The sequence below is a fragment of the Leishmania donovani genome, chromosome 25, assembly GCF_000227135.1.
Source record: "Leishmania donovani BPK282A1 complete genome, chromosome 25".
NCBI lineage: Eukaryota > Euglenozoa > Kinetoplastea > Trypanosomatida > Trypanosomatidae > Leishmania > Leishmania donovani.
The window spans coordinates 534,815-547,966 of NC_018252.1; the positions used below are offsets into that span (position 1 = coordinate 534,815).

Here is a 13,152-nt window from a genome sequence, read left to right on the forward strand (position 1 = left end):
CGGTACCGCTCCTCTGCACTCTGATCCACCACTTTGGTTTTTTTTCTAATACCTTGATAGTGGTTGATGTCGTTGTATGCGTGTTTGTGTAGTGGAGGGAGTTGAGTGCGTCGATAAAAAGAGCGGCATGGGACGAAGCGATAGGAGGGAAGCACATGATCAAAGCATGAGAAAAAAGCGGGAAAGGGGGTTGCTGGTGGCACAAACTACGTCCATCGAAGCGCCTACACATTCCTTCAGCCTTCTCTCCCGGTCCCTTTGCAGTTCGGGAGGTGATGGTGCCTCGTAATAAAGCGGAGATAGCGCTACTCAGGCTGCTCGCGCAGACCTGCATGTGTCCATAGAATCCTGACAACACTTACTCTTCAGTGCATGCGAGGTTATATGTGTGTATGTGCACCATCAAGGCGGCAGCGCACTCGTCGTGCATTGCAACACAAATACGAATAGCGATGCCGACCGTCAAGGCAGGCCAAACTCGACACGCAGAAAGACGCGCGGCATCCCAATCATCGTGAGCGAGTACATATATACGTATGTTTGTGGATGCCAGAGCAACGGGATCGGGTTGGCGCAACAGTCAGTCGGAGTCACCGTCGTGGAAATCCCCAGCCCGCAACCTTCCTTTGTGTCCAAGCCAGTCGTCCAAGGGGTGATGGCATGAAAGCAGTGAAAGGCGAGAAACGGAGCAGAGTAGTACCCAAGGCACTTCCTCCTCCCTTCCTCTTTCGCAGTCGTTTTCAGGAGTAGTTGCCCTTGTTTGTTAGTCCGTAGGCTGGATGATCGTCTTTCCAGTCAGCCCAGGCGCTATCCTTCTGCCGCTGCCGCTCCTCCACGCCGTCCGGACCAAGGCGTGCGTCCTCCTCAGCCTGTCGCTGCTGCTTCGCCTGGGCCTCGTCCACCTGCCGCTGAATCTCCGCCATCTCCAGTTCGGCGAACTCCTGCAGCGTCATGGTCGGTGCGTTGCGGTCTATCATCAATTCGTTCCGGATCTGCTGACGGTACAACTGGGCGTTTCTGCTGCCGCGGATGGCGAGAGAGGAGGAGGTGGCAGCCGTCGCGGTCGCTGCAGGTGCTGTGACGCCGCCTGACTGCACAATGTCGCTGGTGCGCACCTGCCGCGGGTGATCGACTGTCCCGGCCGCCATCATGCCGCCCGGCAGAATCGTGTAGGTGTGCCGCCCCAGCGATAGCTCTCCTCGGCGCACGGAGTCCATCGTGTCCTGGTACTGCTTCGAGATGGCAGCCCGCTGCTCTGGGTTTAACGCCTCGAGCATGCTGAGCTCACGAGACGATATTTGAAGCTGGTGGCAACCTTCGTAGATAGACCACTTCAGCCGCGCCAACGCACGCGCGCGCAGCGTCTCCTCCTCCTCGCCTCCCGTTTCCTCTGCCGCCTCGCCCTCCTCGGCCATCAGCTCCCGCATGCGGCGCCGCTTCGCGCGGAGGTAGCCCACCTTGTCCTCCTCGGCCTTTAGCGCCGCCCTAAGGGATGCGATGGTGCGAGAGAGCTCAACGCGCTGCGACCGTTGGTCGGCACGGTACACGGCGTGCGTGTCCAGGGTCTTCTTGTCGACAAGCTCGATATTCTCCATCCACTCAAAGAAGACCTTGAGCCACGCGTGAGAGCGGGCAAGCGCCTCTTGCCGCGACAAAGACCGCAGCTCCTCCTCTCGAAGGGAGCGAGAGGTCAGATTGGCCGCGGAATGCGCGACCGTTTCCATCTGTTGCACACCGCTGTCCTGCTCGCTGGGACGAAGCACGTCCTCGCCCCGCATGCGCTCGTCCGCCGAGCACGCTTGCTGCTGTGCGGTGCCGTTGCTGCTGTCACCATCGTTCCCGGCGCGGCTATCCTGGGCGCGTTTCATGGGGCCCTGGACGCGCTGGAAGAGGTCCGCCAGAATATACGGCGTCCACAGCATCTCCAGCGCTGTGGTCGAGTAGTCGTCTATCTCATCGTTTGGTGAAAAAGCTCCAACGGCGGAGAGGTGGCGCCAGAATAACTCAAACTCCGCCACCAACGAGCGTATCTGCGCGTTGAGTGTGGCATCTGTGCTGGCGAGAGAGGAGTTGACAACTTCAGCAATGTAGGTGTCGCAGAGGCTGTTGAAGTGTCCCTTGACGGTGACGAAGTCACGCGCTGCATCCGTGCTGTTCGACATTGCGCCTCAATCGTGTGGCCCGAAGTGGCAATGGCGGGTGGCTGCAATGCCTTTCTGCTTCCACTAGCGGTGGGGGGGGGGGGGGGGGGCTGCGCACTGCTGCCGACCCCTTCGATGAGAACGAAAGAGCAACCGAGAGGAAACGCGAGAAGCTTTGCCTTTCAACAATCACAAGACACGCGGGCATACACACGCAATCACGTCCGCCTTCGTTCCGTCGGCAAGCGGCTCCGAGCCCCGTATCCTTTTTCTCTTGTCCTGCACGTCTGCTGATGTGATGCTAATCCTCGCGGTGAAGGATGAAGGCACGCGTTGAAAGGGGGGAGAAGTGAGGAAGCGGACGTTTTTTTTTGGGGGAGAGGAGGGAGCGAGAGAGAAGGCGAGGTAAGCGCTTGAGAGGAGAGTGTGGAAGAGTGGGGGAGGGCACCTGCCACAGTAGATTTTGGTGTACGGCATGGTGCGAAACGCAGTGACGGGTGTTTCAGTAGTTGACAAGGGAAAGAGGGATAAGGCAAATAGCAGCGGAGGCGATGTCCAGTCTCCTCGCATGCGTGAGAGAGGCAGCAGCCTTCTCACTAATTGCAGCACCGGCACATGACACCCCAAAACGTTCTTCGTCCCTCCTTTCCTCCCTACAAGTCCCACACTCGATCATGTCTTAGAGCAGCTGTGCAATGTTCTTGAGTGCCGTGCCGCCTCTCTTCTTCTTTGTGTTCTCGCCCCTCCTCCTTGCAGTTTATGCGGATAGCGCGCAAGAGAGAGAACGCCGCGCAGCCCAGTCGCCGCGGCTGTGTCTGCCGCATATAATAGTGCTCAAGGAGAAAGACGCGGCAGCTTTTCTCCTTGAGCTCTCTTATTCCATCCGTCCGTTTTGTTGTTGCTGCTTTTGTCGTTGCTACGATACGGGGGATGTGAGAGTGTGTCCGTGAGGATCAGAAAGAAGCACACATCCACATATCTGTGTGCGTGTAAGAAAGCGAGGGCCGGAGCGCAAAGAGGAGTGGAGGCGACGCAGACTCACGTCTGCAAGCGTGCAGGTAAAAAGGGTGTACAAGGTGAGTGGCATCGATCTCAACGTGTTTCAGCCCGTATACCGTGGGCCCGGCCCGGCCCGTCGGCGAAAGGCCAGCTCGACCGTGGGGTGCTCTAGCATCTTTTCCTGCCTATACTGCTCGAAAGGGGAAGGTTCCTTTTTTCTGCCCCTTTGGCCGGCGTCCCCCTCTTTCGCGGCCGCCTCGGCCTCCTCCCTGGCGTCGGCCTCGAGATCGTCTGCGTCGATCCCCGTGCCAGGGCGCGCCTGCGTGCGCGCCTCCCGCCACCCGGGAACCTTACCCGCCGTAGAGGTCTGCTCCTTGAAGTCAGCCGGTGAGAGAGTCGCTGCCCGCTCGGCAAAGCGCGCGGTCCAAGTTTCCGCCAGCTCTCGATTCTTGCTCACCAGCGCGCAGCGACGCAGCGAAGAGCACAGCGTGATCTTCATCGCCGTGCGGGACCCAAATGGGATGGAAGAGCCCGCGTCATGAAGCTCTACCCACATAGCCTCGCCCATCTCCAGCGCCTCCGCCCGCTCCTCGGCCAGGGTGCTGCGGGAGAGCTGCGCGATGAGGCGACTCTCCGTCTCCACCGTCTGCATGCGCGGCATTTTCTGGTGCAGCTGTGACTGAAGCTTGCGGCGCAGCTCCGCAACGCTCTCATTCAGGCTATTCAGTGCTGTGAAGTGCTGAAGACGGGGAAGGGTGCGTGCGCAAAGGCCGCCCAACACGCCCGCACAGCACCACCAGCGTGTGGCTCTCATGGCTCGCCACCGGGGAGGGGAGGGCAGGATGTAGCCGCTGTACTGTTTTGTGCCCCTTCAGTAGGACGAGGAGAGGATTGTGGTGCAAGAGTACCACATAGAAAAAGGGAATGAGGTGCACAATGGCAGTGACATGTTGCATAAACCTGTGCTGCGTCATGATCGCTGCCGCCCCATCTGTCGACGCTCCACTGCGGACCTCCAACCCTTCCCCTCTCCCCGCATGGCACATCCGCGCGAGAAGAGCAGCGGCATTCGTTCTCTATTTGGGGCCCACTTGCGAGAGAAGAAGCACCACGTGCAGAGTCCCCACCGCACAGTGCAGGAACACTCACGAAGTTAGAGAAGAGAAAGTGCCGACAGGCGCTGCAGCTGTTCTCTTCGAATGCGTCTTTACACAAGTCCGGACAAGGACGACGGCAACGACGCTGTCCCGCACACTCCATACGCATCACTTAGTGAGCAGAAAGACGCACGTTCAGGGTGCGCCTGCGCAGTTGAACGAAGGATTCGCGTTGTGGAGAGGGAGGGGAAGCCGCCGCCACATGTGGAAGGGAAGACGGCGAAGCGCGGAGACACGAAAAAGAAGCGGGGGCCGGCCCATCAGTGTTGCGGAGGACTCTGTGTAACCGCCCTTAGACATGTACATGCGCTGCGCCATTTGCGAACGCCGTAGCGCAACAGCAACGGAGGCCACACGACAAGACACATGCATACATGCATACGTTTCTCTCTCTATATATATAGCCGTATGTATGTATGCATGTGTACCCAACGACAAGAAGCGGCTTGAACGCATACACAGCGTCCTTGATTACTCGATGGAAGGTTCGTTACACAACACATACATAGATAGAGAGAGGCTAGCACGGATGCAACATCACATGCGCGCTATTGAAGAGAACAGGTTCGGTTTTGGGTCAGTTGTCGGCCAAGTCGTGATCCTGAACCTCCGCCTCATCCGCCACCTGCAGTGTCTCATCCAGCACACTGCATAGGTTGCTCACGTACCCCACATCCTCGATGTCTACCGGGCGAAAGGTCACCAGATTGAAGTCCGCGAGCAGCGCTCCGATTTGGCGCGACATGGCACGGAAGCGCGACGGAAGCCGTGAGAGGTCCATGTAGTCGAAGTCGCACATGCAAAAGTGCTCCAGCATGCCGTTCTCCTTGAAGTCTTTGCTTAGCAAGTCGCATTTCGTGAGAACGTTGATGAAGGGGCAGTCGAAGCAGACCATGCTGGAAAGCGAGAACATGCAGCCCGAAATGAACTTGCCGCTGTCCGCCGTCGTGGCGAGCGCGTCAAGCAGATAGAGCACCGTCGTATAGTAGCCCTCCTGTTGGAGGAGGCGCACAAAGGCGGGAACGGCCGGCTGGTTCGACAGCACCTCCACCTGTCCTGGCATGTCCACGATAATGAAATCTTCGGCATAGTCGCCGAGCTGCTGCGACACCCACGTGGCACCGGCGGTGACGAGGTACTCCATGCAGAAGACAAGGCCGCCGTTCGGGCCCAGTCCTTTTCCCTCCATCGCGTCCTCGAGCGAGATGAGGTCGCGAATGTCCATCGACGGCTCATATGGCAGCGAGTCCGCCGCGGGGTCCATGTTAGCGATGTGGGTGGAGCGGCCCATGGTGGCATAGTGCTCGGCCAGAACGCCGCACAGGGTGCTCTTGCCAGACCCGGCTGGTCCGATTATGACGGCGGCGTACTTGCCCATTCGCTTATCTGTTTGGTGTGATGAACAGAGGAATATCTGTGTGTGTATGTGTGGCAGTCGAAGCCGCCGTACCATGCAGTGCGCTATGGCAAAGACGAGAGCACAGGTGCACAACACACACACGACCCGCACACTCGCGCAAGGCAAAAGAGGGCACCTCCGTGTGCTCAAGCGGAGTAAGGGACTCGCCAGACAAACAAACGTCCCTTGATTGTTTCCGGTGAGTATGGAGAGTAAGAGAATTTGTACGCCGGCGATGGCGGGAAAGAGACGGAGATTCAAACTGCTCCGTCACGCCCTTCGCCCAATGCACTGGCGGACACGAAGCCCATCCATAACGGAGGAAGGAGAGAGAGAGAAGCAAGAAGAGAGAGCGGAGGAGAGAAGGGTCGAAGAAATGGCAGGCCAACTAGAACGCGCAAAAGAAAACAGCAAAAGGAGAGAAGGAAGTGAGCCCGCGAACACTCGTTAGAGCGCCCCCCCCCCCCCCTTTCACCGGATCCGCGACAGCCGCAGGCACGCCGGCACGCGCTCCCCTGTTTGCATCGACTTTTTGTCTGTCCAACGTGTCCCTTTCTCTGCCATACAGCATGGTAACAACGCCCCTTCCTCCCTCCCACCCGGCCCAGCCACAGGCCCCCACACCGCGTGGCGCCAAGCAGCCGTAGACACGCGCCGCTGCAGAAATGCGCCGACCCAGTCAGCGAAGCGCGGCCTCCGCCCCAGACCCTCTACCCGCCCTCCCCGCCCCGCAAGGGCGCCCCTCACGGCCGCTCGCCTTGTGCCCGGTCGCCACGTCGCGCATCCCTCCGGGCGCCTCGGGCTCCCCGAGCCAGGGCGCGGTGAGGGCCGGGTGAGATACGTTCGGGTCAGGGCGGCATACTGCCCATCATATGGTTCGCACAAACACGTTCACAGCTGCACGCCTCCCCCACGCAGCGCCATCCAGGACATGACCGCCGACACCCGTAGCGATAAATCGCTCTGACTTCGCTACGTCGTAGGTACCTGACCCTGGCACCACGAGGGGTGGTCCGGCACTGACAGGGATAGGGAGAGGAGCTGCCTGGCTTCCCCGCAGAGAGGATGGAGGGGGGTGCACGCGGCCATGATGTACCACGCCCGGAGGCGGCCCCAACCTTTTCATCAGCACGCTGGATGGTGTGAGGAAAATAGGTAAAGGCGACGCACGCTCGCACCGGGAGGGAAAAGGGTGCGCTGTACCTTCGGATGCCACAGTGAGGGTGTCCTTCCTTTTGCCTATGTGTGTGTATGCGTGTGTGTTTTTTAGTGTTTCAAGACCAGAGTGGGACAGGAAGCTCCAGACTCACGCGCACAGACACTCACTTACTCCATATGACAACTCGACAAGCGGCGCAGGCACGCGCGTACTCTCTCCCTCTATCCCGTCATGTCCCCATCCCCTCACCCTCTCTTCGACGAGAGGAGATGCGGCGAGGGAGACAGCACTCAACTTTGTCCCTGAGCCTCCCTCGGCCCGCCTCGCTCTCGCGGTCGCTTTCCGTTGCTCCCGGTGCCCTTCACCAGGGTGGAGCTCATATACACCGGTGCAAACGACGGCGATGCCACACCAGGAGGGTGCAGCAGGGTATTGGCACGGGCAGTGGTTAGCCCGCCGCTTGCAGCAGCAGCAGGGGGCACAGATGGAGGAGCCTCCGCTCCCGTTGCACACGGCTTGGACGTCGAGGTGAGCGCAGGTGAAATGAAATTCGCATTCGCTGCCTGGGCTGCGTGCTGCTTCGACGCTGCTGTCTCGGGCACCGGCCCATCCAGCTGCAAGTCGCTCAACCGAAATGTCTTGACCACCGAGAAAAGCGTCCACTGCAGACGCCCGCGCAGCTCCTCATCCGTCAGCAGCGCGGCTCGTCGGCGAGCCAGGGCAGCCTTGGCATACTTCTTCTTCTCCTCGCATACTGTGCCCAGTAGGTACGACTGCGACTCCAAGTTCTCCAGCCGCGTCTCCGTCTCCTCCTCATCAAAGGCCAAGATGCGACGGTAGGACTCGACGAGCTTGCGGAACATGTCGTGTCGCACGTCGTCCTCGTGGAGAAAGTGGAACATGGGGTTGTGTCGCTGCTTGCTCTGTACGGCAGCGAGGAACCTGTCGCCGTACTTGGCGGTGTATTGAGCTGTCGTCGACAGCACGTCCATCAGCAGGGCCGTCACATCCACGGTGCCGGCCTTCCGATCCAAAGAGTAGTGGTTCGGAAACGGATCCTCGAGGTATCGACGAGCCTCTGCCTCGGTCTGACGCAGCAGCTCCTCGCGCTGCGGGTCGCTCTTGGCGCCGGCGGTACCGCCCATCGTGCGAGTGATGGTGCCAACCTTCGTCATCGTCGCCGCCCCCTTATCGCTGCCTGCCGCGCCGTCTCTGTCCTTGTGCTCACCCGGCTTCTGCGGCCGCAGCTCCGGGTGCTGGCGAAACTCCGTCAGCTTGCTAAGAAAGTAGGGGTAAAATATGTGCGACGTGTCCACGAAAAGGAACTGATTACGCTTGCTCGAGGCGAGCAGCTTAGCCACCATCTCATCCGCCTTGCGCCGATCCAAGGCGCTGAGGCGCGCGGCGAAGGCATCCACCTTCTCCCGCAGCTCCGGGCCCGGAGTGACGATCGTCGGGAGCGCCTCCTCGTTCTCCATCGTCCCCTGCCGATCGAGCTGGTTGTGTGCTGTGCGACGCTCGCCGGTGGTAGAGAAGAGACGAAAGAAGAGAACCGCACGCACCTGCTGAGGGGGGAGGGGCGGGGGGAGGGACTACTGGAGAGCCACGCACCGAGGGAAGGGGGTAGGACTGCTGGTGAGATGCTCGAGAACCACTCGGGGGAGGGAGAGAAAACATACACGAGAACAACTTCCGCTTGTCTTCTCTCTGACAGCATACACAACCACACACGCAGACGCACACTTGCCTCTGTGTGCGTCGGATGAGGCGAGCGAGATGAGCCGAGACGTCCACCGCGGCAAAGGAGCAGCAAGAAGCGTAGGCGCACTCACCTCTGCTGGCGACGGTGGTGGTGGTGTCTGTGACGTCTCACAGACTCCCCGAGGATGATGGACGTATACGTGCACGTGTGTATGTATATGCGTCTGTCTGTCTGTCTGTGCGTGTGTGTGTGTGTGTGTGTGTGTGTGTGTGTGCATGCGAATGAAGCGAGAGGCGGCAGTCAATAGAAAGGCAAGCAGAGAGGGGACAGTGAGAAGAGCAGGGCCCGCAGAGGAGCAGTCAGCGCGCTGAAGAAGGTGAGCAGGTGAAAGAGATGCCTCACCCTCTCCTCCTCATTGGAAGCGAAAAGAGGATCGTCGGCACACCGTACACACCACACACACACACACACATCGTGGGTTGCCATGTCGCGCTGACGTTGATGGTGAGTTGGCAGAGTGGCGGGAGACACAGCATATGATACTGAGCACGGGGGAGAAGCGGCGCACCTACGCACACGCAAAGAGCAAGGGGGAGAGAGAGAGCTCAGCGGGGTGTCCTTTTTCCTTTTCTCGTTGGTGTTCTTCAGTTCCATCACGTGCATACCCACCTATGTGCGCACGGCAGGGAAGGAGGTAGTGAGCAGAGAAGGACGGGCAGCACTAGCACCGCCGTCACGAATTCCATAGTCTACCGCTCCTCCCAAACAGCACTCCTCCTCCCCGTCATACGCAACGAAACCCCTCCCCATGGAGAGAAAGCAGCGATGACAGCGGCGGTTGCGTCGCAATGGCTGTGCAGGCCTTGTGCACTCGGTACGCAGACGCCCTCCGCACAAAGCGGAGCCCCTCAGTATCGTTGCTGCTCGCCACTATGCCGCCCTGCTTGTGCGAGCGTTCTGACGATCTATAACTCAGCACTGACGCCATCATGCAAGGCCTCAGCACCGCACACATGCAAGGCCCAAACGGCACAGAAACACCGCGCACCTGCCGCCGTCTCCCACACTCCCTCCTCATCTCACGGCACCGAGAAGGTCACGACACTCGTCTCCAGCGTTGGTGAGTTCACGTCCACCAGCACCAGCGCCCCAGAGCGGGCAAAGGACGGCACGCAGATCAGGCGCACGCCAGCCTCTGCAGGGACAGCCTTATTCTCCTCATCCTTAGACGCGGCGCTCAGCTTCTCCTTCGATTGCACTGATAGCGAAGCTGGACCCGTGAAGCTGCGGTGAGTCTCTTCGTGCAGCTCCTCCAGCGTTGCGTAGCGCGTCTCGAACTGCGGCTGATCGCAAGCCACGACGCAATGCGGCGTGTGCTGGAACAGGAAAGGGTCGTGGTTGCAGAAAGGGTAGCTGAAGAGCGTGTTGGGAGCTGTCGGGCAGGCGCAGCCAGACACCACCACCATGCACATGGTGTCCAGCCGCGTCGGGAAGCGTGACTCGCGGGCCACGTCGTTTATGTTCTGCCCGGACGTCACGAAGAAGTTGACACCGTCGGCTACCTCGACCTTGTGTTTCTTCGCCTCTGACCCCACGCGCTCCTCGCTCCTCACCTCCAACTCGGCGGTGGCCGCGGCGGGCGGCTGTGCAGTGAAGCAGAACGGATTCGAGACGAGTCGCAGGGTGGAGTGCTTGCCAGCTTTGGGGAGCAGCAAGGGATGCAGCGGCTGCTGCGGCTGAAACGCATCGGACATGTCGTTGGCGCCCGGCATCAGCTCCACCTCCACGGTGCGCACAACGCGCTCCAGCAGCGTGTCCAGCTGCCGCATTAACGCGGCGGAGGTGACCGTGCTAGCTTGTGCCTTGTCATCGTTCAGCCGCACGTGGTCAGACGGGTCGAGCTTCACCTTCTTCTTGAGCTTCAGCTCGTCAGTGGGGGCAATACTGTCACCTCCGATCACCAGTCGCGAGACGCACTTCGCCTTGGCTCGCAAGGAGGCGTTGCCCGTGTTGCCGCATAGGAACTCCACCAACAGCTCCAGCGAGGCGCGCGCGCGAGTCGCCGCGGCCTGCTCCTCCTTGCTACTGCCACGTGGGATGTTGATGCTCAGTCCGCTCACAAACGCGATGTAGCACGGGCTTGCGGCGCGAATCAACGGACGTGGGACAAACGTGAAGCGCAAGTCCCCGCTGAAGGCGTAGCGAAGCACCTTAATGCTGCCATTGGGGAGCAGGGTACCGTAGACGCCCAGCACAACCCCGGTGCAGAAGCGCTCGGCATCGAGTCCTTGCAGCAGGACACGGCCGCTGCTGTCCTCCAACATCAGCTCATCGGCGCTGTTGCACACGCTGTAGTGCTCATCGGCGGCGGCAAGCGTTTGCCCGTCGTTGCTCGCATCTTCTTCGGCCTCATTGCCGAGGCGCATTGCAGCGGCTGCAGCATCCTCAGATCTCTCGGGAGGCGCGGCCTCCACGACGCCGCTCTCCTCATCGTTATCATCGCCAGCGTCAATGCGGACGAGCTCACTCTGATACTCATCAAGGAAGCGGGGCAGCAGCTTCATGTTCTTGTACACAATGCCGACGCACACAGCTGGCATGCCCGGTTGCAGCTCAAGCACGCGCCGGGGCTTCATGGCCCCGGCCTCTGGACCATACATCGGGTCCTCCCGCACAATGCGCTGGATGGCATGCAGAGCAGACGTGTATTGCGCCCCCATTCGGCATCGGTACATGGGTGCATACTGCTGCGTGAACTCCAGAGAACGAAGAAGAAAGCGCTGATGGGTACGTGTAATGGGGCACGCGCTGCGTGTCTCGACAGCCGCAGCAGCAGAGCCGTTACTGATCATAACTGACACTCTTCCTCTCGCCAGTGCTTTCTATTGCAGTGTGTTCTATGTGTGCGTGCAGCCCCGTGTACGCGTCTATCGTTCTCCCTGTGGCCTATGTGTATGTGTGTGTGTGTGTGTGTGTGTTGCTGGGGGGGAGGAGAGGGGATGGTCGTGCGAGCGAGAGCTGAGGGGGACTACATGCGCTCTTTTAGACCGCTTCGAATCGCTCCCGTATACCAATCGCTTTTCGAGTTTGATCCGTCAACGTAGCGGCCGCTCCCAGTTAGTGGTGTGTCATGCTTGATGGCGGTGCGTAGCGTTTACGAAACAAGGGAGAAAGAGAGGGCCATACAGATTTAGAGAGTGTGCGTGTGTGCGTGCGTGAGAAAGAGAGATTCAGAGTAGCTCAGAGCCGATGCTTGAGATGCAAACCGGTAGAGAAGGCATGAAGGTTACTCTTGCAGCGATCTGTCCCTCACTGCATCAAGCGAGGAGGGGTAAAGCGAGAGTCGGCAAGCGGGCACGCAAACACGCCCCGCGTCGCTGTGCCCCCCCTCCCCTCCTCTCCTCCTCCTCGCCAAGTCAGGCCAGGGCTCTGCGTGTGGGCTTCGTTTCCTTTTGACGCGCTCGCACTCCCACTCGTGCACAAGAGGCACCACACAGTCAGACCGATTTAAGGAGGGGTGCCACGCGAGGTGGGAAGCAGGTGGGGAGAGGGGGTTCCAGATGCGCCGCTTCAGGTGACGACGTGCCGCGGCATAAAAGAGAGAACCCTCGCGTGCGCAGAGTGCAGAGACTCCCACTCGTGCTCGCGCCTTCGATCAAAACCAGAAAAAAAAATGAGCAATGGCAAGAGCAGCTGCTGGAGAAGATACGCGATGCATCGAGCGACGCCACCGACTTGCCCTCCCCCTCCACATCTTGCCAGCGTGAAATGTGCAGGCCGTTTCTCTTCTAGTTTTTTTTGGTCCTTTGTGTTGCCATTTTTTAAATATTCCTTTGTTTCTTTCACCTTATCTGTTATCTGTCAGGCTCCACGTGCACGTCGGTGCAGATGCGAGTGTGGGCGATCATGTAGAGTCCTATGACCCGGTGCGTCATAGGGATGGGGGGGGGGCATCAGCGGCGGTTTTAGTAGAGATACTTGGAAAGGGGGGAATGACCAAGCCTTACCTATCCGTGTCGCCTGCCTCCTACACAGTCTTATACTCTTCCACTTACAAACCTTCTCTGCATCTTCGCTCTGATCGTATTTCGAGTAGCCGACGCGTATGCATTCGCCTTCGAAAGAGCAGCAACACGATGCGCAAGAGGGAGCGCCGCAGTTGAGCGTGAGTTCCACCACGCGAAGGCAACAACCTAGGGAGGTTGTGCGTGAGGAGAAAAAAAAGGTCGAGCCGCTCCTCTCTTCTCGCACTGTGTTGAGCTGCCACAAACTTCGAAGGGGCCGCACCATGAAGCTCATTCACGATCCAGAACACACACATACACATGTAGGTGGCCTGAGTTCCCTTAGAGCGCATATATATATGAGCACAGCGCGAAAAAGAGACACGCACACGCGCCCACGCCGCCACAAACGCATAGAAGAAAATAAAAAGCACAAGTGACACAGAACCCCCACCACCACTAAAAAGGAGACAGACAGAGACAGAAGGGGGCATGAGCATCACTTCCTGCCAAGAAAAAAACGTGTGCGTGCGTGTCTTGCTCGTCCTCCCTTTTTCGTCTCCGTTGCATGCACTTTCCATGCGCGTGTGT

The 13,152-nt window shown here is 59.4% G+C and overlaps 5 protein-coding genes across 5 annotated transcripts; all 5 read right to left on the bottom strand.

The window, feature by feature from the left end:
- Positions 1–740: 740 nt before the first annotated feature.
- On the bottom strand, positions 741–2,162 carry LDBPK_251410 (hypothetical protein, conserved; the record flags this gene model as incomplete). Its single annotated transcript, XM_003861423.1, has 1 exon — positions 741–2,162. One exon carries the CDS (start codon positions 2,160–2,162, stop codon positions 741–743), a length of 1,422 nt encoding a protein of 473 aa, XP_003861471.1.
- Positions 2,163–3,243: 1,081 nt separating this feature from the next.
- LDBPK_251420 (hypothetical protein, conserved) lies at positions 3,244–3,954 on the bottom strand (the record flags this gene model as incomplete). The annotated part of the gene is made up of 1 exon (XM_003861424.1): positions 3,244–3,954. One exon carries the CDS (start codon positions 3,952–3,954, stop codon positions 3,244–3,246), a length of 711 nt encoding a protein of 236 aa, XP_003861472.1.
- A 920-nt stretch (positions 3,955–4,874) lies between these two features.
- LDBPK_251430 (hypothetical protein, conserved) lies at positions 4,875–5,675 on the bottom strand (the record flags this gene model as incomplete). The annotated part of the gene is made up of 1 exon (XM_003861425.1): positions 4,875–5,675. The coding sequence occupies one exon, from the start codon at positions 5,673–5,675 to the stop codon at positions 4,875–4,877; it is 801 nt and encodes a 266-aa protein (XP_003861473.1).
- Positions 5,676–7,145: 1,470 nt separating this feature from the next.
- On the bottom strand, positions 7,146–8,333 carry LDBPK_251440 (hypothetical protein, conserved; the record flags this gene model as incomplete). The annotated part of the gene is made up of 1 exon (XM_003861426.1): positions 7,146–8,333. The coding sequence occupies one exon, from the start codon at positions 8,331–8,333 to the stop codon at positions 7,146–7,148; it is 1,188 nt and encodes a 395-aa protein (XP_003861474.1).
- Positions 8,334–9,636: 1,303 nt separating this feature from the next.
- LDBPK_251450 (DNA polymerase delta subunit 2, putative) lies at positions 9,637–11,409 on the bottom strand (the record flags this gene model as incomplete). The annotated part of the gene is made up of 1 exon (XM_003861427.1): positions 9,637–11,409. The coding sequence occupies one exon, from the start codon at positions 11,407–11,409 to the stop codon at positions 9,637–9,639; it is 1,773 nt and encodes a 590-aa protein (XP_003861475.1).
- Positions 11,410–13,152: the final 1,743 nt, after the last annotated feature.